This window comes from Phalacrocorax carbo, chromosome 16, assembly GCF_963921805.1.
Source record: "Phalacrocorax carbo chromosome 16, bPhaCar2.1, whole genome shotgun sequence".
Classification (NCBI taxonomy): domain Eukaryota; kingdom Metazoa; phylum Chordata; class Aves; order Suliformes; family Phalacrocoracidae; genus Phalacrocorax; species Phalacrocorax carbo.
In genome coordinates, this window is record NC_087528.1 from 1107851 (window position 1) to 1134152 (window position 26302).

Below are 26302 nucleotides of genomic sequence, written 5' to 3' on the forward strand. Positions count from 1 at the left end.
GTCTCATCCTAGTGAACGAGCCCTACTACAACGAGGCAGGCTTTGACAGTGACCGGGGCCTCCAGGAGGGCTACGAGAACAGTCGCTGCTACAATGAGATGACGCTGATCCGGGTGGTGCAGTCCATGATGCAGCTGCTACGCAGGCCGGTGGAAGTCTTTGAGCATGAAATCCGTGAGCATTTTCGCTGCAACGGCTGGCGCCTGGTGTCCCGCATCGAGTCCTGGCTGGAGACGAACGAGCTGGTGGAGCGGAGCCACGAACAGGCCAACGGGGCGGATTCTGCTTCCCTCCTCTCTGCCTGCGGCACCCTGGCCGAAAGCCCAGGAGACAATGCGGGGTCGCTGGGGGAGTACGGCAGCAGCTCGGAGCAGGGGGCGGCCGCCGAACTTTCCGACTCGGCACTTGATGGAAAGGAGGAGCTGGACGAGTCAGAGTTCACAGCCTTGGTGCCCAGCGCTGGTGATCTCCCACAGTATTCAGACTCGGAGAGCACAGGCCAAGCCAGGGAGGCGGACCTGGCCAGAGACCGAACGGACGAGGGGAAGGCTGCCCAGGACTCTGCCTTGCAGCCTAGTGTGAAGCCAAAGAAAAGGAGAAAGAGCTACAGGAGTTTTCTTCCGGAGAAGAGCGGTTACCCTGATATTGGGTTCCCCCTCTTCCCGTTGTCCAAGGGGTTCATTAAAAGCATCCGCGGTGTCTTGCAGCAGTACCGGGCTGCCTTAGCAGGGGCCAATATCCCAGAGTGGACAGAAGACAAATAAACCGTCAGGTTAGGGACAGGCAGGTGCAGGGGAGAAGGGAAAGCAGCAGAAAGGAAATTGGCAGACGCTGTTACCAGTAAACTGGCTTCTCCTTCCAGCTTTTCTTCCTCAGCTTGGTTTGTTCCAAAGAAGGTGGTAGGCCTGATTGCTCCTCCGAGGAAAGGTTGTCTAAGCATGAATAACTCTTTGTCCCCAGCCCTTCTTCCTTCCCCCTGTCCCGTGTACGTGCTCCTCTTGCGAGTTTGACCCTGCAATGGTAAGATTTGAGACCTGCACAGAAGCAGTCTTGCAGCCACGTTCCCTCTGCACTTTCATCTTGGGGCACCTTTCCACACAAGGACTCTTCCCACCCAGCGCTACACCCAGCAGTTTGTTCTGGTGGGGTTCCAGCCAGGAGAAGTGATTGCTGTAGTCTCTGGAAGTGAAGGGCAATGCCCTCCCAGTCTTTCGTTTTTCTGTGTTACCATGGGTTTTACAAAGTCTGCCCCAGCTTATATGTACTTAGACATTCGATTGTGTTTGCATTGAAGTTGTCTACACCGTACGGAGTTGCTCTAGTCTTAGTTGTTCACCGATAGCTACACGGTTCTTCCAATTAGGACTTGACAGGCGGGACCAGAGCTCTGCGCCAGCGCTGGTGCTGCCCTGGTAGTGCTGCAGGGTTTCTGCACGCTGCTCCGCAACTTCTAGGCGGTTTTCTGGAAGCAATTCTAGCCATCCGACTTCTTTTTCTCCCGAGTAAGGCAAACTTCCCTTTCCCCACCATGCATGCCTGTCTTCTAGAAATACATGGATTCAAGGTTCTGCCCTTGCTACTCGCTTAGGTATCCGTGTCTTTCGTTCCCAGACATCCTGGCTGTCACACAGCACTACATCTACCCTCGGATCTCAGCCTCACCCGGGCAGGCGGCAGCGAGTGATCTTGGGGCGTATTGTAGATCTAGCAGCTAGTCTGGATAAACCTGGCACGGCGGCTGCTTCTCCATCGTTCGGCTGTAGATGGGTATTTTGGAGCTGTTTGAGCCAGGGTCACCCAAGGGAAGGGAGCTGTCGTGTCATGATGAGCTCCTGTTGTGGCAGCAGCAGTTTGCGACCGTCCCCGTGCTGTTACGCGGACAGCAGCTGGAGCGCATCAGCCACCGGTGCAGACTGTTATCAATTCCTTCCCTCGCCAGCCGTTTCCCGTGGTGGCCTGGGTCCGCTGCGGCCGGCAGCGTTGTGGGTACAGCACATACCATCCCTAATCTCAACCGCAGCGCTGCCGCGCCGCTCTGGGAAACGGCTGGCGAGATCAGCCCATGCTTCAGCAGCAGAGCGCTGTCTGAGCTGGTGACCGTGAGCACTTTGAAGCAGTGTTGCCTGGTTGAGACACCTTCCTGAAGCCTCTTTTTCTGTGTGCACGCACTTACTTCCCCCTGGAGCTGAGAGATCGCATTACTGCATTTGCCCACTGTTTAGGCATTGGAGAAGCGCCCACTTAGCATCCGTGTGGAGCACAGTCTGTCAGGGAGAGTCCGTCGGTCCTTCCAGCTGGCACAGGGAGCCAGTGGTGCCAGGCTTCCCGGGGAGGAGTCGGGCTGAGCAGATGGCTCTACCAGAAGTAAGGATGGAGCCAAAACTTTCCTTTGCTCTTGCTCAATATGGCTGTGTTCCCTCCCCCACCACCCGGGCCAGGATCTGGCCTCTCATTTGGAAACAGAGAACAGCCAGGCGCATCTCGGCACGGTTGCGCAGTGCTTTCTGCTCCTTGAAACACCAGGATCTGCACCCGTGGGCCCAAATCCGCCCCCCAGCCGCCCCTGTGATGCTCTGGAGCCGGGGTGGGCTGGCTGTTCAAAGTCACCGCTCGCTGCCGGGATTTCGGAGGGCATGTCCTGCTCCTGGCGCTCTGGAAGAAGCGGAGCTTAGCTGTGAGCAATGCCCTGGGCCCGCAGAGCGCTCTGAGCACCGGACTGCAGGCACGTTACCTGCACAGCAGCTCTGCCCTTGCTCCGGCACCTGGCAGGCAGCAGGTCCGGCATCGCGGCAGCCCCCCATCGGGGGCACAGGGCGGTGCTTTGAGCCCCAGGCAGGGCGGTGGGAACCGCACGTGGAACCCACGGCCGCTTTCTGCCTGTGGCTGGTGCTAAATGAATGAATCCCGTTGAGCGAGGAGCAGGGGCGTCTCCAAAATCTGAAGGGCCGACTGGGGCAGAGGGGTGAGGCTGCTGCTTCAGGGCAGGGGAAAGGCAGGCAGGGAGGCTTGTTCCATAAATTATTAAACCTCTTACTCACCAGGCAGAACTGCAGTTGGCGATGTACAGATGCCATCTTTCTCTGTTCCTCTGTCCTTAGCCCCGCCGGCCAGGGAGGGAGGGAGAAAACCCTTCAGGGCTGAGCTGCGGCTGGGGACGGAGGAGCTCCAGGGTTCCCTGCTTTGCCGACCTGCCCGGGGAGGAGGGCAGGCTGCCGGTGTGAGCTGCTCAGACCGGCCGGCGCGTCCTCCCTTTTGCCCAAGAAATCTCTGTTTCCTCTGATCGAGAGCTTTTGCGCAGGTTCCTGGGGCTTCCTGCTGAGAAGGTGTGTATTGGCCTTTGGGAAGGGGACGCTGCTCCCCGGCTGCAGCTACCCCCGGCATCGCTTGTGCTCCGGAGCTGGCTGTCCCAGACAGAAGTGTGCACAGAGGTTTACAGATTTTTCTAAAGCTTTCGATAATGTGAAGCTCCTGGGTGACGAGGTTGGTGGTGAGCACACTGCAGCTATGTAATTTTTTGTGTATGTATGTAATATTTAAGGGTAACAAAATCTAAAAGGCTAAAACCTTAAAAAAAAAAATAATAGAAAAACACCAAAAAAAGCCAAAGCATGATGCATATTGTTAGCCTTAAAACTGGCTACACGACTGTGTGATGTACAAATGAGAGCAGCCTGTAACTGTTTTAAGTGCTGGGGTTGGGGAAGAAGCATTATAAAATCAGTTTGTAGCCTTGATTCTGTACAGTATTTAATGAAAAAAAAAAAAAAAGACCTGACTATTGAGGCCATGCTTAGAGGTGTGTCGTTCACGTGCAGATGTGGATGCTTGGTTGCTTACGATATATGTATAAAGTGCTGTGTGACCATTAAAACTTTTTTTACCTGCAGAATTTTTTTTTGTTTGGCTAACCAAGGTGTAATAAAGGAGGGAAGATGACTTGCCATTAAATTTTGCCTCTGTGAGTAGTTCTGACTGTTGTCTCTTTCTTCCCCCCCCTCCCGGCGCGCACCCCTGCGCCAGGCTCCGCGCTGGACGGGGTCCCACTGGCTGAAGCCGGCGGTGCCGCGAGGGCAGCGAGTCCGGAGGGAGCCGGGCGGATCTGGCAGCGAGGGGCTGCCCCCCGCGGCTCCGTAGCTCCCCGAAACCCCGATTCGCAGGACGTCCGTCAGGCTGCACTTTACTTTCCGTGCTCCCCGCTGGCGCGGGCTGCCCCACAGCCCCACGTGTGCCGCGGCTGGCGGCCGTGCCCCGGCGACGGGGCCGGACCCTCTGCGGATCCCCCAGCCTGGGCGCGGGATGGCTCTGCCCCGGTGCTGCCGTGCCAGCCCCTCGCCTCAGCGCACAGGTAAGCGTGCGGTGAGATGCGAAGGCGGCCGCGGCGGGGCCGCTGGGGCCACGGGCTGATGTTTGCCCCTGTGGCTGCTCTCCCGGCCCTGCAAGAAGGGGCTCGGAGGGGGCCGGTGCAGGCGGAGGAGAGGGCAGAGACGGTAGTGGCTTGAGACTTGTGGCTTTGCTGGAGTTGTTCAAAACCAGGGAGCATCTGCCCCTTTTGAGGGGGTGCGTGGTAACTGCCGCTCGGGTGTCAGGAGCGAGGGGCTGCAGGGGAGGAGCCGGGGGGCTCCCCTGGAAGAGCCGCTGGCTGACGGGTTGTGGAAGCAGTTGGGGTCAAGGAGGAGGTTTGTGCAGCAGAACCTGGCAAAGGGAGGAGGTGGGAGATCCCAACCAACCTGCTGCCGTGAGCAATGCGGGTCCCCAGGAGAGGCCTGGAGGAGACCCCAGGGGAGCCTTTTGGGTCCCACAAACCCCATCGGCTCGGCTCCCGTGACCCGCCTCGCTTGGCGGAGGCAGCCAAGAGCCGTGAGCGCGTCCCCGGCCCTGGGCTCTCCCCGCAGCCTCCGCCGGCAGCAGAGGCTGTTCAACGCAGAGTTCAGCGAAGCATCGCTGAGCCTGTTTTCACACCTGGCCCGATGCCACGGGGGAAATTAACTTTATTTTGGGAGGTGGTTCCCAGCTGCTCCTGCCTTGCTGGCCCGGGAACATGAGCTCAGCTTCCCGTGAGCGACTGGGGCTGTTGGGGAGGAACAATTGTGCTCTTCGTTCCTGGCTCTGCAATCCTAATTACATAGTTTGCAGATTAATAAATGCAAACAGCCACCATTGTTTACTCTTCTACTTTGTACTTGAACACTGTAAATGAGGTTTAATTACTGCAATTTTATACCAAACAGGCACAGTAATCACCCCCCAGGCAAGCCCCCGGCGAGGGACCTGTTGCAGGGCTCCAGCTGGCCCTGGGCTGCCTGGGAAAGGGGACACGTGAGCTCCCCGTACGGCCCCTGCTCCCTGTGGAAAGCCAAACCCTTCGCCTCCGACAACCCTCTCCTTGAATGTTTTCCAGGACCCCTTCCCTGCCCTCGCTCGCAGGCACTGAACCTTCCCCAGGACGTCCCAAACCATCGCTGCGGGGCTGAGCGCTCTGGACCCAACCAGCCCCGGCGCGGCGCTGGGCAAGGAGCTACCAGAGTCGGGTTGGCGGCGGCGCTGCCCCACGTCCTGCCTCCGAAGCACCTCCTGGGGCCGTCGCCCCGCGCCGGTCCCGGCCCCGAGGTGACGGTGGCCTGGCAGCGCAGGCAGGACGCTGGGGAGCGAAGGGCCGCGGTGCTGAGCTAAACCTGCCCTGGCGGCGCCTGGCGGGGCTGCGTGAGCCCAGCCCGGGGTGACGGCACCGCAGCCCTGCCCAGCCGGCAGCCGAGAGCTCCGATTTAAAACCCAGGGGATGTTTTTTTGCAAACGCTAGATATTTATTGCATTTCTCACAAGAATAAACTCTGCTTCTACAGGAAGCTTTGGGTAGAAACATCCTTAAAAAAGTTGATTTCTTCTGTTCGATATATTGGTCCTGACCATCCCTGGGGGTGGGCACTGGCTCCGCGGTGGGGGCGCGAGCAGTGCCACCGTGTGCGTCTGAGCCGGGGAGGGGACGGGGCTGTGCCGGCGCAGCCGCCCGGGGCCAGGACCTCGTACCAGGATAAAACATGCTGGCGTCTCACCGGCACAGAGTACCTGATGGGGCTCGTGGCTCATTTTTGGGACAGTGCTGGTGGCTGTCCCAAGGGGGTAAAGCTAGGCGTGGGGGCAAGGGAGGGGACGAGTGCCCGCAGCCCCCAAGAGCTATTGCTATGGGAGGAGGAGGAGGTTCCTGAGTGGGAGGAAGACGCTGCCACCCTCGTGCTGGACCGTGCCGGCGGCTCAGCACTGCGGGGGGCTGAGCCCAGCTGCTCAGGAGCCGCTGAGGACGCGGCAGAGGCGGCTGTGGATCTGGCCCTGCACGGGCTCGCAGGCCAGCGCCTCGCCGTCCACTGTCATGATGCCCGCGGCCGCCCGCGGCTCCAGGCGGAAAGCCCGGACGGGGACATAGTGCAGGTGGGGACAGTTCAAGTCCAGGTGGGTCCCCCTGGCCATGGCCAGGAACAGCTTCAGCAGCGCCACGCGGCTGATGCCGGCCTTCAGGTAGAAGAGATGGATGCAGCCGTCGTGCAGCCGGGCTGCCGGTGCCATCAGCAGGTTGGTGCCCAGGTGGGACTGGTAGATGGCGTAGACGGAGACGAACTCCTCCTCGGGGACCACCGTCCAGTGCGCCGGCACCGGCTGGCACAGCGGCGCCAGCAGCGCGTCAGCGGGCAGAGCCCCGGCCGCCTCCGTCCCCGCCGGCGGCAGGATGTGGCCGGCCTGGCCGTTGGTGACGGGTGTCCGGGGGTCTCTGGGCGCAGGGGGGGTGCCCTGCTCGGGGACAGCGGGCAGGTAGGAGAGGCGGCCCTGGTACACCCGCAGCTTGGCCAGGCACTGGAGGGTGCCCAGCGTGAAGCGGGCGTTGCCCAGCCGGCGGTACTTCTCGCTGTCGATGTCCACGTCCGAGATGAAGCCCCAGCCGAAGCCAAGGAAGGAGAAGAAGCGTTTGCCCGAGGCCGTGCTCAGCGAGACCAGGTCCATCTGCGTGTGCAGCCCCTTGCACAGGATGAAGGTGCAGTTCGTCAGTAGCTTCTTCTTGGCCACGTGATCGTTGCTGTGAGGGATGGAGAGGGTGAGTTTGGACTGGGCCCAGCGCGGGGCCTCTCCTGCTGTCCCAGCATCCACGTGCAACCCTCGCCCCTGTGTCGTGGCTGGGATATATCCCAGCTGGGTGACAGTGTCCCTCAGGGACAGCCGCTGGGGGAGGTTTTGCTGGGGGTGGGAAGGATAAACCAGCTCCCAAAAGGGGAACTGAGCTGGGGCTGCCAGGCCAGAGCAGTCCCCGTCCTGCTGCTGTGCAGAGGGATCAGCGGTGCCCCAGCATGCTTCCTGTGGGGTAAAGCCTTGCCAGACTCAGAGCCTGGGGAGGAGACAGGGTGTGGGGGGGAGCTGGGGACGCTGGGGTGCTCGCAGGGACTGGCTGGGGCTGGGCACCATCAGCCTGTGGGGAGGTGGGGACCCAGGCGGCCACCCCGTGTTGGGCATCCCAGCACCCTTCCCCAGGGCTGGAGCCACGCGCAGCCTTTCGCTTCCCTCATCCCCCCGCCTCGGTGCCAGCGTGTGCGGGCCGGTGCGGTGCCGACAGCGGGTGCCCCCGCGGGGCCCGGACTCACCCCGCGTAGTGGTTGATGGAGGCAGCCAGGGCGTTCCCAGAGCCCCCCGGCAGGATGCACAGCGGCTTCTTCATGGTGTCCTCCCAGTCCGGCCGCTCCATGAGCCCGTTCACCACCTGCAGGGATGGAGGGAGCTTGTGGCACCCAGCGGCGCCTGCCCAGCCTGGGGGGAGCAGAGCCCACGGTGCCCCCAGCCAGGCAGGACCAAGGCCATGGCTCCCCTGCTTGGCTCCAAGCTAGATGCCAGCTCTCCTTTGCCATTCCCTGCCTGCCTTCGTGTCTCAAAGCCTGGCTCCTGCCCCAGGCACCCCTCTTCTCCCGGCGCTCTGCCCACCCTGGCCAGGGCGATGCCCCGCGGTGCCCCTCACCTCGAACAGCAGCCCGTCCCCGGCCATGACCACCAGCGTGTCCCACTGCGACAGGTCTTCATCCCGCACCTTCTCATGCGCGTGGTGGGGTCTCTCTGCAGGGGAAAGTGCAGAGAGTCAAGCGTTGTCCTCCACCCCTCTGCCCTGCCTGCTGCCACCCCGAGATGGTGACTCCAGCCCCGCTGTCCCCATGGGCCTCCCAGCGGGGGCGCAGGAGGTGAGGCGGTCACCCGTATTGAGCGCAACCGTGTCCCCTTGTGCCTTTTGCCACCACAGCCTGTGAGAGCCCACCCGTCGTGTTGGCCAAAGCAGCCCCGCGGGAGCCAGAGCCGCAGCGATGCGGGGGTACGAGGCCCCCGGAGGAGCCTGTCCCGGGGGGGCAGCACCCGGGTAGGATCCTGGGCAGGGAGGAGGAGGAGGGGGTGAGGGAGCCACCCGCCTACTCACCGGTGACGAAGACAGTGGTGGCGATCTCGGCCTCGGCCAGCATGGGCTGCACCACCGCCTGGAAGTCCTCGAGCGCGCGGCCGGCGCCGCTCTGCGGGTTCAGCAGCACCAGCGCGCGGCAGGGCCGCGGCAGCACCCCGTAGCTGTCACCTGGGCGGGGGGAGAGGGGGCTCAGGGTGGTGGGGCAACGACACTGCCCAGGAAGGGGAGCTTCCCCGGATCCCCAGGGCGCATCCCTACCCACAGGCAACGGGAAGGGAGCAGGGATGGAGGGACCCTGCTGGGAAAGCAGGGGAGGTGGCACAGACAGGGACACGGCGCCCTGTAAGGACTCATTTCAGCTCTCCTGCCACCAGCAGAGATGTTTTATGCCCAGGCCGGAGCCCCGCAGCAACCCAGCGATGTCGCAGTGGAGCCCGGGCTCTGCAGCACCGAGCGTCCATCCCAGGGCCGCGGGGTGCTCCGGCTGCGCTTTCGGGCACGCCGAGGAAAGGTAGGTGGAAGCAAAGGGGAGGTTTGAAACCCAACCTCCCCAGGGGCACCCAGCCCTAAGCACCCTCGGCTGTGAGTTTCCCCTGAACCCCACAGTTCAGACCCCCAGTGCACAGGGAGCCAAGGAGGGTGGGCGAGGGCCGGGGGGACTCGGGGTCCCAATTCCCCACATCCATCCCAGATGGAGCTGGGCCAGTTCAGACACCTGCGCCGGCAGATGGACGCTGCTGCGTCTCCTGCTCCCCGAGGGGCTCAGGTTTTGTTGGCGAGGGCCCTGGCTGGGCTGTAATTCCAAGCCTGGCAGGGACCCACATCCCTCAGCCCCCCCCCAATCCCAGTGGTCCCAATGAGGGGAGACGGGGTGAGCCCAGGCTGCAGCTGCCATGCGAGGGAGGTGCAGGGAGGAGGAGTGATGCGATGGCACCCGGGCGAGCTAGCGGCAGCGTGCTCAAGGGCAGGGCCCTGGGTGCTGCTCAGGCGCCCCAAACCCTAAAACGAGCAGGGTGGTGCGCCTTGAGCTCCCGCAGCGCCTCTGGAAAGCCCCAGCCCTGCAGGGTGAAGCCAGTTTTGGGGGTTGTGGGAGGTGTCCCCACCAGCTCTGGGCCCCCTAAGGCATGACCTGCCCCCAAGGCAGGTGGTGGGTGCCAGCCTGGGTCCAGGGGCTCTGTGGGACAGCACAGGGGCTGCACCTGCTGACTCAGCAGAAAGAGCTGCTCCGTCAGGAGCTGAGTCAGCAAGGCAGACGGCGATTCCGGCACTACCCCGGGCTGGGAACCCCCCTCTCACCCAGGGTGGGGGGTTGGGGCCGGCTGCCTGCCCCTGCCCCATCTGCACACTTTGATTTGAGCTGTTTGAACACAGCAGCAGCTTTTCACAGCTAAAGCCCCTCCTGACGCCCACACCTGGGATGGAGGTGAGGAGAGGGGAGCCTGGGGTGATGGAGGTTCCCACAGGTGCCACCTCCCCAGGGTGACACCCAGCATCACACCAGTCACAGCCACGCTGGGGCTTCCCCACCAGTTGGCAGAGCTCCACGAGCTGCCCCGCAGGGAGACGTGCCTGGAGCATCCCATCTCCGTGCCCATCCCAGCCCTGGGGAACACACAGAGCTCCGCTGATTTTGGCACCTTCAGGTTGGTTTTCTGCCCCTGGGACTGACCCGGTGAGGCTGTCACCCTCCGGGCCCACCTCCTTGTCCCCACTCACGCCGGCTGCTTGGGACCTGCCACTGAGTCCACAGCAAAGGCCCACCCATGACAGCCCCGACAGCCAGGGCTGAGCCCGGGGCCGGGGGAAGCTGCAGGCTGCCCCCCACTCTCCCCGGCCCCTTATCAGTGGGTACCAGACACGAGGGGACCAGCTGCCCTCAGGGGTGGTGGCGAAGCACCACAAGCAGAGGCCGCCCCAGCTCGGGCCAGGGATAAGGGGCAGCAACCCCAGGGCTGGGCTGGCGCGGCTCCCGCTGCTCCGGAGCCTTCCCCGGTCACTACCGGCACTAAAATCCTCTATTGACAACCACAGCCGAGCCCCCAGGACCGGGGGCTTGTGCTCAAGCCCCAGCTGTCAGAGGCAGATAACAGGGGGGGCTTTTCTCTGTTTTTCTCTCCCCCACCGTGGAGGATGCAGAGCGAGAGCACAAGGCACTTAAAAAAGCCTAAATGTGGTTTTTAAACTCACAATGTTTCCAATCAGCCGCACCGTTCCTGACACACACAGGGCTGCAGCTGGGTCTTGCCTGAAACTCCTGCCTGTCCCCGCGCTGCTGCCCCGGCCTCCGCTGGGCAGCGGGGTCCGGCCGGGACCCCCGGGACCCGCTCCTTGGTGGCGGGGGGGGAAAGGTGAGCCCTGCTCAGGTCACAGAGGGCTGCTGCAGCTCCGTCACCAGGGACAGACTGCTGGGACCAGGGTGTGAACAGGGATGGGGACGTGATCCCAGAGCAGGACCAGTGCCACCAGCAGCACCGGGCTCGGCCCAGGCTCCCATGGCAGGAGCGGAGGGTGCTGGTTCAGAGCCGGAGCCCAGCAGCGGCGATGGCAGGCTGGGGTGGGGGACGTGTTTTAGCCGCAGCTCTTTCCCTTGCGCAAGGCTGGACGGCCCCTGGCATCTCGGCAAGGCTCAACCACTTCCCGGCACGGCGCGGTTACTTGCAACCTCAAACGCCAAGCAGAGCAGACACTGAGTCAGCAGGAGGAAGGGGCTCCAGCTGCTGCCAGTGCACAAACTCTGCTCTGCCCCCTCCACCCACGCTCCCCCACGGGACACGCGGCTCCCCCGCCAGCAGCCCCAACTGCTCCGTTGTGTCCCCCATCCCTGAGGAACCTCTCTGGGCACAGGGAAGGAGTGTGCCAGGCTGGCGGGGGACAGGGCTGGTCCGGTTGCCCAGCTGGCATGAGGCTGGGAGGGACTGGGCCGTGCCTGCTGCATCCCCTCTCCGCAGCATCACCTCCGCATGGCGAGGGGATGAGCATGGCGAGGGGGTCCCCCAAAACGGGGGCTCGCAGCAGGGCCAGGGCCTGCTCGCTGCTGGCACGCCGCGACGCCGTGGCCGTTGCCGGCAGGCCGGGGGCTGGAGTTCCCCCCCAGGACACGAGCCCGGGGGCGGTTTGCTCCCTCCCGGCCAGCTGCAGGGTCAGACACTCCCCCGCACGCCGCGGACAGCCCCAGCTCTGTGGTTATTAATTGCTGAGGGACTTCTTTTCCCCCCTTGGGGTGAAATAGGGAGGGGGGAGCTTCACCCCCCGCTGCAGCTCTCCGCAGGGCTTATCCCAGAGGATGCTGGAGCTGAGACGACACCGGGATGGGGTCCCTTCCCCGCGGGGACAGGGGGGCAGGATTGCTCAGCACGGGCTCACCCGCAGCTTCCCAGCACGGCCTTATCTGTCCCACACACGCCGCGACGCTGGCACGTGAGGGTGCGTGCGAGCGCAGGGTGTGGCGAGAGGCATTTTTAGCTCTGTCCCAAACTGGGGGAGGAGGTTTGCAAATCCTGCTGGCCCTCAGCTTGAAAAATAACTGCAAAATCCCGCACCGCCTTCTCCCGTCCTCCTTCCTCCGGCTCCCCCGAGGCCCGTGCTGTGCGACGAGCTGCTCCTGCCCCGGCACCCTCGCGCTGCCTGCTAAAAGGGCAAGGGTTTTAAAATGCTTGGAGACTTATAGCTCCAGAGTTCAGGCTGGAAATAGAGCCAGGGAGCTGGTTTCACCCTCACCCCTTTCCACTGGATTTTTTATTTATTTTTCTGTTATTCTTTAGGAAGAGCAGCAGAAAGTTGTTTTGTAGCTGCAGGTCATGTAAAAAAGCTGCATTTTTAAAATCCAAGCAGGGAAGAGCTGGGCTAAATGTGATTTGACAGGATCCCTCTAACCGCATGCCTCTTAATTTCCAAGTCTGATCAGCGCGACTGGACAGCTAAATAAATGAAGTCGTGCATATAATTGAATCTCTGCTCAGATGTTCAACCGGACGGACGCCCGCCTGCCCTGCCCTGCCGCCAGGAGCCGGGGACCCCGGCCCCCGAGCTCCCCTTCGCGCCGGCAGCAGCTCCCGGGGGGAGAGGGGACCATGCCGGCCCTGGGACCCGGCTGGGTGCCGGGGGGGTCTCGGGGGGACCTGCCGGGGCCCGGCTCCCTCCTCCCGCGCTGCCACCCCCGACTCTTTTTTTCCCTTGGTTAACGCTGCCCTTCGGAGCGTTGCTAGTTATGGGAGCGAAGCGACTCGGGGGGGTGGGGGGGGGGGGGCGGGAGATGCGTGGAAAGGGCCCCCGTGGTGCGGCCACGTCCCTGCTGCCCCTTCGGTCTGAGAGAGGAAAGGGGAGGAGGGAGAGAAGCCGCCCACGGGTGTCCCCGTCCCCGCCAGGCTCGGGGCGGGGGGTCCAAGGGGACCCCGCAGGGTCCCGCACAGCGCTCCCGCCGCCGGCCGCGTCCCCACGGCGCCTCTCGGGGACAGCGGTCCCGCGTGGGGCCGGGCAGCGGAGAGCTGGGGGGGGGCTCCGCGTCCCACACCCCACGCCCTCGGGTGGCTCCCGGTCCCGGGGCTCGCTCCGCCGGGCCCCGCAGCGGAGCGGGGCCGGGCGTCCCGTGCGTGTGCCCCCCCCCACCCCGGGGGAGCGTGGGGCGGCGGCGGGTGGGTACTGACCGTCCTGCGTGGGCACGGCGGGCACGGAGAGCTCCCGGATGGCGCGGCTCCACGCCTGGGCGATGCGCAGGTTGCCCTCGGCGTCGGGTCCCCCGCAGACGCGGAAGGTCCGCTCCAGGCGCTGGCGGGCGGGGGGGCCCCAGCGCGGCCCCCGCCGTGGGTAGCACACGAGGGAGAAGCAGGCGGCGGCGGCGGCGGCGGGGAAGGCGGCGGAGCCCACGCAGTCGGCCAGGCGGAGCGCGGCGTCGGCACCGGCCGAGCCCCCGGGGGAGCCGCCGGGACGCCGCACCTGCAGCTCCCGGGCCGTCAGGGCCAGCGAGCAGGCGGCACCGCCCGGGCTCGGTCCCGCACCGAAGATGCCTTGAAGTAATACCGGACCCCCGCCGGGCTCCGGGGGAGCGCGGCGACCGGCGGCCATCGGCGGCGGAGCGGGGCGGGAGCGGAGCGGGGCGCACCGGGGAGCGCCGCCCGCCGCTGCTCGCTGCTGACACCCGCCGCGCCGCCCGGCAATGGCAGCCGGGGCGGCCCCATTCATAAAAAATTTAACCCACCCACCCCCCACACCCCAGCCCCCTCCGCCGCCCCGTCCCGGGGCTGCCCCGAGCCCCCCGCCCCGCCCCGGCCTCAGTTTCCCCCAGCGCCGCCCGGTGCTGCGGCGGAGGGGGCTCCGCAGACACGCGAGGGCAAAGCCGCGCCGTGGGTAACTCTGCCTTGCCGGGGTGGGTGTCAGGCGTGGGTGCTCCCACGGCGCGGGGCTGGCACGGCACCCACCCGTGCTCACGCCGGGAGGGCAGCGGCGAAGCACCGGGCGGCCGCGCCAGCATCGCGTCCAGCGGCGCGCAGATCCGCGCTGGCACGGGGACCGCGAGGGCCTCGAGGCCCACGCTGGGCTGAACGGCACTGACCGCCATTTCTGCACCTCTCCAGACAGGTCAGGGCGAGAGGAGCGGAGCGGGCGCCTGGAGGAACCAAGGCACGCCGAGGGCCGAGGAGGACAGCGGGCAGCCGGCGGGGGACACCCCCAGGAGGGAGGACGGAGGGTGACGGTGTCCTGCCCATCACTGGTGGGTCACCAGCAGGTATCTGTGAGGGTTGGAGGGTGCCAGGGGCGCGGAGCCCCGCGGAGGGAGGTGGGCTGTGCTGTGAACCCCACCTCCGGGCACACAGCGCTGGGGACGGCGCTCAGGGCACCTGCCTGCAGGGCGCCAGCGTGGCTGGGAGCCGCCCCGTGCCCGCAGCGGCTGGCAAAAATCATTGACGACGGCAGCTTTTGATGGCGGCAGGACTGACCTTATCCTCCCCGGGGCTGCTGGGCTCCAGGGGGTCTGGCCCAGCGCAACAAGGGGGTTCTTCTGCCAACAAATTCCCCATGGGTGTTGCTCTGCTCCACGCGCTCCAGCTGGCCCTTTGCTCTCCTGAGGCTCCCACCAAAGCAGAGCTGAGCAGCTGCACGGGGAAGCGGGTGATAAACACTCGGGCAAGTGCCATGTGGGAATGGTGAGGCAGGTGGAGAGGTGCCCCAGTCCTTCCCTCTGCCTCCCCTGGGCCTTCCTCACCCCTTCCTCATCACTCAGACCACCCTTGGTGGCAATGCTCATGTGGGTTTTGTGTGCTGCTGGGCTGGCAGCAGCCTGAGAGCCCGTAACCTTGAGCGCACACCTCAGGGAAGCATCACTCTTCACACTTAGAGCAGTTTAATTAGCGGTGAGCCCTCCGCCCTCTGTCCCCGCTTAAACCCGCTGGAACTGGCCAAAAATTGCAGGGAGGGCACAGACCGACCAGCTCGGCAGATAAAGCGGTTAAGTCTTGCTTTCCTGGAGTGACCTAAACCAAGAGTGGAGGAGCTGTGATCTGGAGCATTGAGCTTCCCAAAAAGATGTCCCTGGGCACTACAGGTTCAAAGAGACACTTAAGAGGGGGAGGTGGGACAAAACCCACTCCCAGCCACTTGCTGGCTGATGCTTCTGGATGGGAAACCACAGCACTCACAGCTCATTCTGGGTGAGACTGGGGCACAGCCGCTTCCCCAGCCACTGCCATGCCACGGTCCAGCGTTTGTAAACAGCCCCGACGTCCCTCGGCAAGGTGTCATGGGAGGAAATAGCTGGATGCTGGGGAGTGCAGCGTCCTGACCTGCTCCTCACCCTTCTCGGTGACTAATCCGCTCCCAGTTTCCGCTCAGGAAGCCACAAGACATGGCAGAGGATGTGAGAGCATCTGTCACGCTGCTCCTGGCAGGTGCCACGTCGTGACGGGGCTGCTCTGGGCTCTGTCCTCACCATGCTACATCCGTCGGTGGCTCTGTGCCGCAGAGATCCCCCTCACCCTGCCTGTGCTTTAGATTGGAGTCGAATGCCTGGCTGGGCTCCACAGCCACGGCCGTGCTGCGGGCTGGGGAAAGGGGCTGAGAGCGGCTTCATCGCGAGCTGTCGAAGCCGGCAATGCCGCAGCACTTGGGCACGGGAAGGGTTAGCGCAGGGATGCCCGTGGGGGGATGCCCGGGGCACGGAGGGGGCTGCAGCCAGGTTATCCCTGGATGGGGAATGGGACCGGCACACTCTCAGCCTCCGTGACAGCACATCACACCCAGGCAGAGCTTTCCCGTGTCGGTGCTGGTCTATGGGGACTTCACGTGAGCCCGTCCCAATGCCGTGCCACCCTTGGCAGATGCCCGCTCTGTGCCGCGGCCAGCCCACTGCCCACCACCAGCCCCACACGGGTCCCTTTGCCCTCTGCAGCCGTGGGCTGTTTCCACCCGGTCCCGCGCAGATGTCACTTGTTTGCCTCCAGATGCGATATCTAATGCGGAAGTGGGATCACTTCATCACCGCTCTGTGCTGATAAACAATTGTTTGGGGCTATCTTAATTGTAAGAGCCTTAATGAGCTCCCTTGACCCGACTGGCAGCCTGAAGGGTGCTCAGCAGCCAGGGCTCCCGCACCGTGGGCAGGCATCTGCCCGTCGGGTTTGTCCTGATCGGCTCCATTCCCGCCCGCCCAGCACCGCGGAGGCCACACGTGCGGGAGGGCGGCACGGGGACGTGGCGTGGGGACGCGGCATGGAGCCGGCGTGCCGGTGGGGACAGCCAGTGGTGAATCCCCCTACCTCCTTTCTCCTTGCAAAAGGGGGCTCACCCGGGGCACAGGGTGTCTGGTCCAGCTGTGACCACGGAGGCCACCAGGCTCCCTTCAGGAGCAAACACTCCTCAAGCCCCTTCCTGGGAGCACTTGCGGGGTACCCCAGGCCTGAGAGACATCATCTGGGGGAGGAGGCTTCCACATCCAGAGCGCCCTGCCCCGGCCTTTCTGGAGAAGGTGATGGATGCTCTGTGTTTGGGGAAACCGAGGCAGAAGCAGCAGACAAGGTTTGCCCTGAGTTGTGCAAGAAGCCAAAGGTTAAATATGGCAACTAAGCACTCCCTCAGCTCCCTCCTGCCCCCAGGCCCTTCCTGCTCCTGCCCCAGCTGCTAGAGGAGCTGGTCCCCCCAAGGAACATGTCCTGGGGGAAGAAAGCAGAGAGGCTGGGGGCTTCCCAGCCCTGCCATAAATAACCCTTTGCCACCCCTGGCTGATGCTTCCCAGCTGCAACACAGAGCCACGGCTCTCTGTGCCAGGGCAGGCCCGGATTTCAGGCTCCTGCTGCCTACACACAGCGACAGGCAGCCCCGGAGGAGGCGTGCAGAGGACACGGCTCTGCTGCAGGATGAACTGCAGCGTTTTGCTTCGAGGCACGCGGCTCCTCCAGATCCCTGCCCGTCCGTTGGTCCGCCGGCAGCCACCTGGGGACGGGAAGGGGATGCACTCATCCCAGATCCATCGCTTTTAGCATCGTTCCCACTGCTGAAGGTACATGTCTCAAGGTGGAGCCAGAAATAGCGCGGCTCTGCGCTGCATCGGGGCTGGCAGGGCTGCAGGGTTTGGCAGGGGGACAGGCACCGACTGCAGCAGTGGGAACTTTCCAGCCAGCGCCTGCGGGAGCGGCCGGTGCGGAGACGGAACCGTTTCGGGGCAGACCCAGCCCCGGGACTGCGGCTCGGCCCCTCAGCCCCCAGCCGCGGGGGCTCGCAGGCAGCGGTCACCTTGCAGCTCCCCGGGGAGATGCTGGTGCCGACGCAGGGGACCAGCACTGAGCAGGAGGGGACAGAAATAACAGAAGGTATCTCCTGCAGGAGAGCGACTGGGATCGTGAGGCGCATGAGCGGGACAGAGGTTTTGGTTCTGCTACCAATTTGCTGCAGGACTCTGGCGAGTGGTTGCACCGCGGTCTCTGCCTCCGTGTCACCCGGGCAGCAGGGATCACCCACAATCCTGGCTTCACATCGGGCCCAGGGCTTGACCCAGGAGGTTTCTCAGCCTCTGAGGAGCTGGGGGTTACGGCAGCTCTTAAATCACAGCCAGGCTCTGCAACCCACCGTGGGCTGGGCTGCTACCCAGCCCTGACCCTCGGCTGAGCCCTCAGTGGTCACTGGAACAGTCCAGCACCACGGGGCTTTACGGGAAGCCCTGCACAGCACTGGGAAGCTGGGATCATTCCTCCCAGCTCATGATTTACTCAAGAATATTTCTGAGGTCAGTCGTCCTCAGGGGAGACACTCCCGAACGCCCCGCGAGAAGCTGCTGAGTCTGGAGTAACCGCATGCACCGCTCGCTCAGCCAAAAAGTCACTCCAGTGACTAGCCCTGGCGTCAGAGGGATTGAGGATGAAGTGCTGCCGTTTGATCTCCCCCTTTGCTGGGAGAAGCCAGATTTCAGGACATTGCAGGGTTTTCACCACTTCCCAGTAGCGGTTTCCTGCCATGATGTGAGCGCAGGCATTTTTGGGAGGTGAGTCAGAGGCTGCAATGAGAACCACCTGGCTGGGCTGGGAGGCTTGATCCCGATCCCAGGGCTGAGCGGGATCCCCGCTGCGATGCTCAGCATGTGCGGGCAGCATCCCCGGGACAGAATTACTTAGGGGGGACACAGCGTCCCACCACAGCCCGCCATTCCTGGCCTGGGTAAGAAGAAGGATTTGCTGCTGCAGTTCCCGCAGCTCCTCTTCCCTTGCTGGGCTGGGATCAGTGTGCTCCGGCCACCCCACCCGGGCTCCAGGGAGGAGCTTGGTGAAGGAGAAAGGGCAGAACTTCACCCAGCTCTGCAGGAAGCTGCCTGCAATGGCTGTCCTGCCCCGACACCATGTCGGCCCCGTGCGAGAAACCACCCCAAAGCCCCCTGACGTGCACGGGGCAGCACCGAGCCTCTGGTTTTCTCCAGGGTGAGGCGTAGGTCTTGGCAGCGCTGAGAAACTGCCCTCCTTGGTCACTGAAATTCAACAAATAAAGCCAGATCCTGGTAAAGGAACCTGCCAGGTTTTCCCTGCTGGACTTCACCAGTTTCTTCTATTAAAAATGCACGACCCCCTGCTCACCCACCCCCCCAACATTACTCAAACTCCTCTGCTCAGCAAATAACTGCATCACAGCCAGAGAGTGAGACTGAGCCTGGATAAGCCTTTTCAAAGGAGCTAAACCTGCTTAAAGCCGGCACTGTTCCCTGACCCACCCTCCTAATCCTGCCAGGCTGATAATGAAATAATAAAGGGCTGCAAAGCCTTGCTCTCCGTGCACTGTGGGGGAGGTTTCTGCTGCCTCTGTACATGCCAGGAGCTGGGATATTAATTACCCCCCTAAGTAAACAGAATTGCTTCTTTCTTCTCCTTTGCCTGGCTGTAAAACCAGGTGTGACCATCAGCCTGCAGAGCAGCAAAACCAGAGTCGCTCCCTTTTCCAGGAGAAAGGTTGGTTGTTGCCCTGCCTGGGCTCCTCGGGGACTGATCCCAACCCCACAGCTCCACCAGCCACCCTGGTGGGACCCACAGGGCGGCCCCCGCGAGGCTGCTGGGCCTCTCCCCGCAGGGATGAAGCTGAGGACACCAGGGGGGAACCTCAGGAGCACGAGAGTGGGGTGGGTTTGGGGCAGACATGTTGTCAAGCCCCTCCGAGGCGACTGTGCGCAGAGATGCCACCCAGGGACTGCTGTGCCGGTGACCGCCCAGCAGCAGAACGCACAAACTCGTTGCATCTCAGCCCCAGCAGCTGGGAAAGCTTGGGGAGGTGACAGCACGGGCAGGATCTGTCCCCTGTGGGCGGGACGGCTCTGAGCACCCCGCGGGGCAGCAGGAATGAGGACCAGAAGATGGTGCCAGGGTTCGGAGAGGGCAAAGCGGAGGCTGAGGGCTCTCAAAGAGGCCACGGCATCAGCCCCAGGCTGGTGTGCCAAGGCTGCCAGGTGGGAAGGGGTTAAACAGCCCTGTCTTCTCAGCACACCTGAATTGCAGGCCAAGCCAGGAGGGGAGGGCTTTAAAAGAGGAGGACAGCAGTAAGGCCCTTCCCTAGGGGCTTGGGAGGGAGCTGGTGGGAGGCTGAGCACACTGCAGAGGTGCTGTGCCACGGCCCCCACAACGCTGCGTCCCCCCCTTGCTCTCCCCTTCCTGGGTGCAGCTCTGGGGTTTGTTCCCTGCTGCTGCCTTTCCTAGGGTGTCCCTGCAGGAGCCTGTCCCTGCTGTCCCCATCCCTTGGGGTGTCCCTGCTCCCCTGGGAGCTGCCATTCCTCTGGCGGGTGCAGGAGGAACCTCAGGAAGCAGCCAACTTCCTACATCCCAAAAATAGTCTGCCCCCCCCCCAGTTTTTTCCCCAGCTTCTTCCTTTTGAAGGGCAAAGCCAGCAACTTGTGACAAGTGAACGGCTGCAGCGTGGATGCCATGATCGCTGTCATATGATTATGCCTTGCAGGGCAGCAGTGGCTGTCACTAAACACACACGGCGTGTGTGGCCGAGGGAGAGCCCGGCCCAGGCTTGGGGGTGCCTGTGAGGGGGTATCAGGGGTGCCTGTTGAACAGATGCTGCTGGTTCATCCCAAGCTGCAGGGTTATCGCCAGCCTGAAGGCTGGATTAGCATCACCTGCCCACTGCGCTGCCTTCTCAGAGTGAATCCAGGCAGCTGGCACTGTTGTACACCAGGTAAATAACTGCGGGGCTGGTCCTGAGCGATCGTGGAAGGAGATGCGGGACGGAAGCACACCGCAGGGCCAAACACACGCCATCAGGCACGGTGAAGGGAGACAAAACTTTTTGTCCTGGTGCTCGGGCAGTGCAGCAGTGCCGTACAGAGGGGACACTTGTACTGTGCACTGAGGATGCTGCATTTTAACAAATGCTGGAGAGACACAATCTTTAATGAAGTGTTCAGCAGAAAGGGACTGACGGCGGCACTGCAGCGCCCAGCTAAACATGAAATGTTTCTGACAGGAGCCATCACCGGAGCTCCCACCGCTGTCACGTACCCAACCCTGAGCAGCTGGCACACACCAGAGCAGCCCGGCAGCGGAGAGAGATGCTATGGAGTAACGGAGGCATGTGTACATCCTGCATCCTCCGTGTCCTGAACGAAGTCCGCTGCGACCTCCCTGCTCTTCACCGGGAGGAAAAAGGCCAAGGGACGAGGACCTGACACAGCGGCTCGGAAAGCTGCCGGGAAAAACCTCTCCCTCCAGGGCAAACAAAGCGACGCGGGGTGATCCTGGTGATGAAATCAATGCTGTTCACACTTCCTGCGACATGAAGTGTGTTCTCTGGGCTTGGAAGGGTCAGCACAGAGCTCTGCCAGGCCGCCTGGAGCAGAAGTTTTCTGCTTAGATAAGTCATTTAGTGCCTGCACCCAAGAGGGACTTTGTCCTCGCATCCAAGGAGCCCGGAGGACCTTGGCGAGCCCAGGAGCGAGCGTTCCCTTGGGAAATGGTGCCAGGCTTAGCTCCAGCAGCACCTCCTGAGGGCCGCCATCCCACCACCACCATGGCACTGGGGTGCTGAGAGGAGCACCCAGGCTCAGCGTGCGGCCCGGCAGAACCCCTCCCGAACACCGTGGGGCCCCGGGGGGGCTCAGGCTTAGGCCCTATGGGGCGGGAGGCCTCGGGCCTGGAGCCGGTGGGGCAGGCCGACCCCACAGCCGGCCCCACAGCGCTCCCACCCGCCTGCCATAGAGTAAGACCAGAGCGCCGCCGCACAGCTTCCGTCGGGCCGCGGAGCGGACGCCATCTTAGGCGCGGGCAGTGAAGCCGCCGCACTGAAGCCGTGCCTCGCACGGCCGGGTAGAAGCGGGAGGCGGCCGCGCTGCCAGCCGCGCTCGGGAAGCGCGCGGTGCCGCCCGACGAGGAGGGAGAGTTTTCGCCGTTCTCACGCCTCCTCCTCAGGTACCGGCGCTGTTCGGGCAGTGGCTGATGCCCCTCTCCCGCTGAGGGGAGAGCGCGGCCGCCGTGCCCTCACCTAAGATGGCAGCGGGGGCGGTCTCCGCCCGCGGAGAAGATGGCGGCCGAGGGGAGCGGCGCTCTAGCCGGGTGGCGGAACTCTCTTGGCTGGGCGAGGAGCGCGGGAGGGGAGCGGGAGGAGACCCTCCTGGCCCCGGAGGGACCCCCGCCACGGGGACCCCCCCCTACAGCCTTTCTACCTCACAGGGGAACCCCCCCAGACCCCCCCAACCTTCCCGTGCCCCCCTCAGGTCACCCCCACCTTCCCCAGCCAAGGGAACCCCTCTCTGCCGTGCTGCCCCCGCCCCATTTTGGGGGTCTGCCTCCCCCCCTCCGGTGCAGGAGGTGCCTCTGGGTGAGCCTGGGGCGGGTGGGGGTCGGGGTGACCCGGGGCTCCTGGGGGCCGCTCTGCAGGCAGTGTGCTGCCCCCCCCCTCCCCCCCCCCCGGCTGCTCCATTTTATTTTAATAGTCGTATTTCCCACCCCACATTTTATACTTTGCCACAGGAGAGGACCAGGAAGACCGTAGGTAGCGGAAGGGTTCCCCTCCTCCTCCTCCCCCTCCCCACCCCTTAAGGGGCGGCGATCGTGGCGGAGAGGAAGAAAAGGATGCCACGGAAGCTGTTGTTGCCTTATAAATCTGTTTTTTCTCACTTTCGAGCTCCACGGGGGTCGCATGACTCTTTGGCGATGAACGCAGCCAGAAGTGGCTACCGGGTCTTCTCGGCCAACTCCACGGCAGCCTGCACCGAGCTGGCGAAGAGGATCACGGAGTAAGTTCCCTCTCTTTCGAGTTGCCTTCCCCCCCCGAGCTCCTCCGAGCAGGCAGGCTATCTTCCAAGCGGCTGGGGAGGCTTTTGGCGTCCTCCCGCCTTCCCAAGCCAACGCTGTTTGCTGCGAACACCTTTGCTGCAGAGGGTTTGCGCTGGGAGCCTTCAGCAGCTCTGTCCTCCTCCTCCTCGGCGCTGGCTCATCCCTCCCGACGACTCGGTTTGCCCCAGCGACGAATATGGACCGGCTGCTTTCTGCCTCTTGCATCTCTGACATCCGTTTCCATGCTGGAAAGGCTGGGTTGCAGCAAAGGCTGTTACTTTTGGGGAGGGAGAAGGTGAAACTGGGCTGAACGAACCTCGGAAAGCGTTTTCGCTGTTTTGGGAGATGCTCAAAACTTTCTCCGCTGTTTTTGATGGGAATGGGCTGGTGAGCTGGTGCGCCCAACAGCTTCGCTGCCTGGGGCGCGGGGAGCGTCGCCTGTGCGGACCTCGGTGCAACGCCGGCAGTTGCACGGACCAAAGCGGGCTGGTGAATCCGCGCTTTTGTGGGGTGGGAGAGGTGGGCAGCACGGGCTGACAGAAGAGAGTTTAGTTTGGGGATAGAAGTGTGCCCATTTTGGGCTTTTTTTCCAGCCCATCGATTTGGGCAGAGTTTGACCTTGGCTTGGCAGGGATGGATGCGCTGCGTTCTGCTGAAGGAGGTGTGTAATAGCTGGCTCCAAAACGGGGCTCTTGCTGTGCGGAGGGGCACCGAGCTTACCCCACGCTTGATCTTTTGTTTTGAATTAGTTTGGTTCAAATCAGGGCGCTCCCAGCCGAAGGGGCTTTTCTGAGACGGGCATCTGTGTATTGGGGAGCTGTCATCCTAAAGCAGGGTTTGGTTGGCCTTTCTGCTGCTTCTCAGCTACAGCTCATAGGAAGCTGCTCCCAAAGTCGAGGGGGCTCAGTGCTTGTTTGCGTGCTGCAGCAGATAGTACCCTTGCTACGCATTCAGCTTGTTCCTGCCTCCAAGGGCATGCTTAAATTGGAAATATTACTAAATACAGGTGTGCTGCCACCTTAAACCGGAAGAATATTTTGCTATTTGTCCAGCTAGCGCAATAAACGGTGTGTTCAATCCTTAGCACAGATTGTCTCCATGAAGCTGACTTGGCTGTTTGGCTGGGATTTCTGGTGCTGATGCGATGACTGTTGGGTAATAGTGATGGACTTCTCTGGGTGCGAGGCAAAGAGGGAAATCCTTGTGTTTGGGAGTGGAAAGCTTTTTTTTGGTTCGTGTGTTTTTGCTCTCATTTGGTCAGTTCCCTATCACTTTCTGTTCACTGATACAGCTCTGAAAATAGGCTCTCTCTATAAAAAAGTAAGCTTTGCTGCAACAGATGGGACATGGTTTTACAAGGCCTGTCCTGTTGCGTCAATGCAGAACGTAACAGAAGTCCCCCAGGGACGAGCTCCAAGTTCTCAGGACTGAAAGAGCAAATGGGCAATCTTTATTCTCTGCTCTTTGTCTTAAAAATAACTCACTTTTTTTTTTTAAGATGTAACGAGCAGAGACATGGAGCAGGCTTCCCCGGGCTGCGGCGCACACAGCTGGCTGTGTGATGTGCTGCTGTAACCCTCTGCAGGGTTCCCAGGTTCCTCAAGGGTGAACGACAGTGGGATCACCCTGAAGGTTCCTCTGAGGGTGAACCGCAGCAGGATCCAGAGAGCGACCTCCCAGCTGTCCTTCACAAAGTAAACTTTTAACAGAGGCGATGTGGGCTTTTTGCCTTAGCTCTAATGTCCGCGAGGAAGTTGGATGCTCTGGTGGTGGTATGAGCACAACGGTAGGAGACACGGCTACAGCTTAAGCTGAGACTTAAGGACATGTAGCTTTACTGTCTGTAAAATGGGCATAGTTGCCACTCTGAGATGGCAAGATGTGAAGCATTACACGCGGGTGAGGTTTTGTTGGAGGGGTGCAAAATCTGGAACCATCAATAGTATGGATTTTCCCCCAGTAAAAAGTCTCCCAAACCCGAAGGTGTTTTCAGCATCTTGCGTGGTGGTGTTGCGCTGACCCCTTCGGAGCTCAGGGGCTGCTTCAACACGTTTGTAATACATCTGTGTTTTTCCAGGTCGCAAAAGATGCGTGACTGCTGGCTTTCCCCGTGTCGCATCCCAGCCTTACCTTGCTGGGGAGGTCAGTTGCGCCTTTTATTAGAGTTGGAGCAGCCTTACGAGGGTGAGTCTGTCCTCTAATATTGTGCGTTCTTTTTAAAGTTTTTTTATGACCTTTAGTATAAGTAGTAAAAGAACTTTAAAACAACACGCAATATTAGGAGTAGGGCCCCTTGAGACACTCGTCCATCTAGGCTGTGTCGCTCTTTGCCTGTAGGTATGATGTTAAAACGGACACTTGCAGAGTCCTGGCTTATCCTTTTTTAAAACCTCAAGCCTGGGGGGGGAGCAGTGTGACATAAGCTAGACATCTGAAAGCTGTTCAATCTCCTCGCTTCATTTCACGCAAAACTTCCAGAGTTGCTTTCAATTCAGGCTCTGAGCGTGGCGTTGTGGCACGCTTCCAGTCTTCACAATTTCCCATTACGCCTTCTGGGCTGGTTGGGGGCCCCCCGCAGCCAAAGGGTTGGGGGCCCAACTTCCACTTTGCATTTTCAGAGCTTTTGCTTATGTTAGCGTCTGTCAGGGAGAGGAGATTGTGCTGGTTTATAAGAACCAAATACCTTGTGAAACTTTAAACAGTAAAGATGCTCCTTAGATTCAGGAGCCCTAAAATATAAAAAACCTCATACTTTTACTTGTATCTTATAAATTGAGGGATGCTTTGGTTTTTTAATTGTTTCCCAGATGGAAAGACAACTCCTGTAATTAGGCCACTTGGCACCTGATTACAAGCTGCATTTGTAGGTGAGAAAGGTAATTTCTGTGACCAGTGCTGATCCCTAACGGGCCTTCTGTGCTGCTGGGGAGAGGGAGGACTAGCAAGCCTTTTTAGTCTCAGGAGTCCAATAGATGCATTTAGATCTCCCTCTGCCTGCAGTGTTTGGCACACAGGGGTATAAATATTAACGTTTTACTCCCTGCTTGTGTGCTTGGGTTGGAGGGTATTGCTGATTGAAGCTTGCTGGTGCCTCCCCAGCGTCCCGCAGGTCTGCGTTATGTGGGATGTGATACTATCGTGAACCCTTGGCAGACTGGATGAGGGTATTCTAGGTGTTCGTTTGGCTCGCAGCACGGAAAATGCTGGTGATCTCACGATAAAAGCAATGCCGTGAGCCTAAACAACGTGAGTAATGAGGGGAAGATGGAGACCTGTGTTCTGACCTCTTGTCCTCGGGGGCTGGGTACAGAGCACTAAAAGCAGGGTGGTGTTCTCTGTCAAGGAGCGGGAGGCAAGCCCTGCTTTCCGAAGAGTCTGTATGTTAGGAGGGCTTGCGGCAGCCTCCCTCAGCTGAAGGAGAATTTCTCATGGGATGGAAGAAGAGTAATGTCTTTAGGTCATCTTGCCAGCATGTGAGAGGATGGCACAGAGGAGTCAGATCACAGCAACCTGGCGATGTTGCTCTCCCCCATCTCCAATCCTTGTTCTTGCCTTCTGGAAAGAGCTCTTGAGTGATGCTACAGGAGGAGAGGAGGTGACGCCAACCTTTTTCCGTCTCAGAAGATGCAGCACTGTGGCAGGAGGCTAACATATGATGGAGTGAAACTGCATCAAAGGCTTTTAGAAAGGAAAAAGAATAACCAGCTAACAAGTGCTGTAGCTGGAGAGGGTTACAGACGGCGGATGGCGCTGGAGTAGGGTGAGTGTGGAGCAGTTGGCCTTTGAGGTTTTCTGTGCAGCTTACATGGAGCGAGCACTGTGGCTGAGCAGATTGGCTTCGCGTGGTAGCTGGCTGTGCTGGCCCGTGCCAGGTTTAGGGGAAGTTCCTTCACAAGGAGCAGACTGGTAGGACTAGAGGAAAATCTGCGTGGTGTTTGCTGGCAATTCAGCTGCATGGCTTTGGCGTGGCTGGAACAAATGATGCAAGTGCTGGATGGCTCTGGGTCCAAGGGGCAGATGAGCAGCTGGGACTGTTCTTCGAGTATCCAGTCGTGCTGGGTGAAGGAGGAGAGCTAAAGGAGAGCTCAGTTATAAGGATATTTGAACAAGGATATTGCCTTGTGTCCAGGAAGCTGCTGTTCCCTTT

The 26302-nt window shown here is 61.5% G+C and overlaps 3 protein-coding genes across 6 annotated transcripts in view; 2 read left to right on the forward strand and 1 right to left on the reverse strand.

Moving 5' to 3' along the window:
- Positions 1–3965, forward strand: part of UBE2O (ubiquitin conjugating enzyme E2 O) — a 67135-nt gene extending 63170 nt beyond the window's left edge. Inside the window, exon 18 of the mRNA XM_064467410.1 lies at positions 1–3965. Coding sequence (XP_064323480.1) covers positions 1–764 — 764 coding nt within the window. The 3' untranslated portion in view covers positions 765–3965.
- A 1713-nt stretch (positions 3966–5678) lies between these two features.
- SPHK1 (sphingosine kinase 1) lies at positions 5679–13560 on the reverse strand. The gene is made up of 5 exons (XM_064467039.1): positions 13063–13560; positions 8438–8587; positions 7991–8085; positions 7623–7738; positions 5679–7063 (listed from the first exon to the last, which is right to left on the reverse strand). The coding sequence occupies exons 1-5, from the start codon at positions 13478–13480 to the stop codon at positions 6280–6282; spliced, it is 1563 nt and encodes a 520-aa protein (XP_064323109.1). The 5' UTR covers positions 13481–13560; the 3' UTR covers positions 5679–6279.
- A 7564-nt stretch (positions 13561–21124) lies between these two features.
- The window catches only part of PRPSAP1 (phosphoribosyl pyrophosphate synthetase associated protein 1), a 29031-nt gene continuing 23853 nt past the window's right edge, over positions 21125–26302 (forward strand). Inside the window, exons 1-2 of one of the 4 annotated variants that reach the window (XM_064467529.1) lie at positions 21125–21288; positions 22004–22115. In XM_064467529.1, the coding sequence (XP_064323599.1) occupies positions 22033–22115 (83 nt within the window). In that variant the 5' untranslated portion in view covers positions 21125–21288; positions 22004–22032. The other 3 variants (XM_064467530.1, XM_064467532.1, XM_064467528.1) reach the window with 3 other exon arrangements.

Coding starts and splice junctions, on each gene's coding strand:
- SPHK1 (XM_064467039.1), bottom strand. CDS start 13,480: ATGGCCGCCGGTCGCCGCGCTCCCCCGGAGCCCGGCGGGGGTCCGGTA. Junction 8,588..13,062: donor CGCCGTGCCCACGCAGGACG/GTCAGTACCCAC, acceptor CCCCCCGCCCAG/GTGACAGCTACGGGGTGCTG. Junction 7,064..7,622: donor TCCATCAACCACTACGCGGG/GTGAGTCCGGGC, acceptor CATCCCTCACAG/CAACGATCACGTGGCCAAGA.